At 39.3% G+C, this 3,385-nt stretch overlaps 1 protein-coding gene across 1 annotated transcript in view; it reads left to right on the forward strand.

Moving 5' to 3' along the window:
* LOC102480373 (protein CASC4) overlaps positions 1 to 141 on the forward strand; it is a gene marked incomplete at both ends in the record, with an annotated part of 50,706 nt that extends 50,565 nt beyond the window's left edge. Inside the window, 1 exon segment of the mRNA XM_014581883.2 lies at positions 61 to 141. Within this exon segment, the coding sequence (XP_014437369.2) occupies positions 61 to 141 (81 nt within the window).
* Between the last annotated feature and the right edge of the window lie 3,244 nt (positions 142 to 3,385).

The raw sequence follows: 3,385 nt of genomic DNA on the forward strand, positions 1-3,385 counted from the left end.
AAATATTTTTAATTTATGTAAGAAAAATTACAGAATCTTTCCTTTTTGTTACTTGGGCAGAACAAATCAAACGAGGTGGTGATGCAGGGATGCCTGGAATAGAAGAGAATGATCTAGCAAAAGTTGATGATCTTCCTGCCGGTAAGTAAAAATTATTAGGAAATTCTTCTAACATGATCATATTATATTTCATGTGATTCTGTTCTCTTTTTGGGTAACACTTAGAAAAGTCACAGCCAGGAAGCCAGCAGGTGCCATGGTGGTTAAAGCTCTGGATATTCCCACATGGCTGACCACGGTTTGAGTCCTGGACCTGGTGGCTTGCTTTCTCACTTTCCCTTTCTCTCTCTGTGTGTCTCTCTCTGGTCAAATTAAAATAAATAAATGAATAAATTAAAAAATTTAAATAAATAAAAAATTTAAAAAGAAAAAAAGAAAAGTCACAGCAGATGGCATAATGGTTACATCTCTGGACTCCCATGTAGTCTACTGCGGTTTGAGTCTCAGACCTGGTGGCTTAAAATTCATACTGGGCACATGTGCGTGCATGCCCAAAATCTCAAGAGGAGAATGGAGGAGAAGGGATTGTAGTGTGGTCATCCCCCAAGGGGGATGACTTCACACTTTTTCTCTCTCTGGCAAGTGTACATACTCGATAGCAAAAATCTCTCTTAAAAGGAAAAAAAGAAAAGAAAAATTACAGATATTAAGATGATTGGTATTTCTAGTTAATTATCCACTAATTGCCAGGACTTTCTTTTTTAAAGCTATTTTTTAAAAATAATTATTTTATTTAATTTTACATATTCATTCATTTATTTTTTTAATTTGACCATAGAGAGACCAGAGAGAGAGAGGTCCGGGATTTGAACCATAGTCAGCCACGTGGGAGTATCCAGCGCCTTAACCTCCATGCCACATGCTGGTCCCCAGTAAATACTTCATTAAGAAAAAAAAAGACCAGAGAGAGGAAGAGAGAGGGGGAAAGTAAGTGAACAAGCCACCAGGTCTGGGACTCAAACTGCAGTCGTCCATACAGGAATCCAGCACCTTAACTGCCACATTACCTGCCAACTCCCGAAATTTTTTCTAAAATGTAGGAAATACTTATTTTTGTTTTGAGAAGAGTCAGCCATATTTGAACCTTTTCTTGATGAGTAGGGGCTGTTGCTCATAACAGTTATGCTTTGTTAGAGTCATTTATGCTTACTAAAGTATGCCTACTTCTTATCTATTTTTCCTTGAAGTCCTAATCCCATTTACTGTTATCCTAATCCCATTTAGTTTTTCTTTCTTTTTCATGTCTCTGTTTTTCTTACCATTTTTATGTTTCTTAGCTATTATAGGTACCTCTCCCTGCCAACTTCAATTTATCATGGTGGAAAAATCTGAAGTAACAGTATGTCTTTGCCTCTTCTTAGCTGTTTTTATTCTTTCTCAATCTTTTATTTATTTATTTTTTTGGGAGAGGTTTTCACAATAGGGCGCGTGCGCTCGCCAGACAGACAGAGAGAGACATAGATACAGAAAGCGAGAAATCACCCCCCAGGGGGGATGGTCACGCCGCAATCCCTTCTCCTCCATTCTCCTCTCGGGATCTTGGGCACGCACACACACACGCCCAGCGTGAGTTTTAAGCCTCCGGGTCCAGGATGCAAACCGCGGTCGACTACGTGGGAGTCCAGCAACACAGCCATTACGCCAACCGCTGGTTCCCTTCTTTCTCAATCTTGATGATTACTTTTGTGATTATAGCTAGTTGTATGGCTAAAATTTCCAAGGGTCTGATTGAATTAGTTCTTTTATTTGTACAGTTTTATTATCTTCTAAAATTCTTTCATGTCTGTATTCTCATGGGTTTCCAATTTTAGTATATTCTCCTAAAATAAAGGTAAAGACAAAAGTCATAACATACTGAAATCAGAAATTTTTAGGATAGAGCCTATCAATCTGTATTGTAACAAGCTATCCAAGTGATTTTGATCTCTGCTGGTTTGAGGAACACTGATTTATTTGTTTATTTAGCGGCACTTACTCTAGTCCTAGACTAAGACTAAGTTGGTGCACCTCTTTCACCTTTATTTATTTTTTAAGTTATACCAAGGTTTTACCAAAGATAAACTACAGGTTTCTGGTATATAGAAACACCCTATTATGATATAAGAGCATGGAACCAGCAGATGGCATGATGGTTATGTCACTAGACTCCCATGAGTCCTAGACCCAGTGGCTTGAAATCATACCGGGAACGTGTGCATGTGTGCCCAAAATCCTAAGAGGAGAATGGAGAAGGGATTGTGCATGGCTGTCCCCTTGGGAGGTGATTTCTCACTTTCTGTCTCTCTGGCAAACGCACATGCCCTATAGCAAACATCTCTTTAAAAAAAAAATGATTTATGAGCAAGGGCCAGCAGGTGATGTGCAGGTTAAGGCTCTGAATCCCACATGGTCAACTGCATAGTTTGAGTCCTGGACCTTGCAGCTTGAAAATCACGTGGGGCATTTGTGCGTGCATGCTCAAAATCCTGAGAGGAGGCTGGAAGAGAAGGGATTATGGTGTGTCCATCCCCCCTGGGGGGTGATTTCCTACTTTCTCTGTCACTATCGGTCTCTGCTGAGTGCACATGCCTCATTGCAAAAAAACTGAAAAAAAACAAAAAAACAGATATATGAGCAAGGGTTGGCTACCTGCTTGCATACATTTAGTTTTCTTGCCATATGTCTATAAAAATATATTGCTTACATTTAAATAAGTAATTTTTAACCTCTGTTGTCCATTTCTACAGTGGTCAAGTTAAAATTTTATCATCACTACTCTAAATGTGTAATGTTTCCATTTGTTTTATTACTGGTTGTGATTTATTAACTAACCACCTGAAAAGTCCATGATATTAAAATACAAGAGGTCTTAAAGACCTTGTTTTGACTATTTGTAGGTATATTACTCTTATCATATGGTAGTTTTCAAGTGTCTTTCATACATGAACCACTTCAGTAGGACAGAAATCCTACCTTGTTTCTTCCACTTCCTTAATAAAAAATAAAAAATAAAAAAAAAAAAAAGAAAAACAGGGACCAGCAGTTGGCATAATGGCTATGTCGCTGGACTCCAATGCAGTCGATCACGGTTCGAGTCCCGGACCTGGTGGCTTAAACTCACGCTGGGCACATGTGCGTGCATGCGTGCCCAAGATCCCTAGAGGAGAACGGAAGAGAAGGGATTACAGCGTGGCCATTCCTCCTGGTGGGTAATTTCTTGCTTTCTGTCTCGCTGTCTCTCTCTGTCTCTCTGGCTAGCACACGTGCCCTATACCAAAATCTTCTCAGAAAAACACAAAAAGCAAACACACAAACAAAAAACAGTATATGCCAGCTGCAGGGGCAC

This window comes from Tupaia chinensis, unplaced genomic scaffold (assembly GCF_000334495.1).
Source record: "Tupaia chinensis unplaced genomic scaffold, TupChi_1.0 Scaffold141044_1, whole genome shotgun sequence".
NCBI lineage: Eukaryota > Metazoa > Chordata > Mammalia > Scandentia > Tupaiidae > Tupaia > Tupaia belangeri.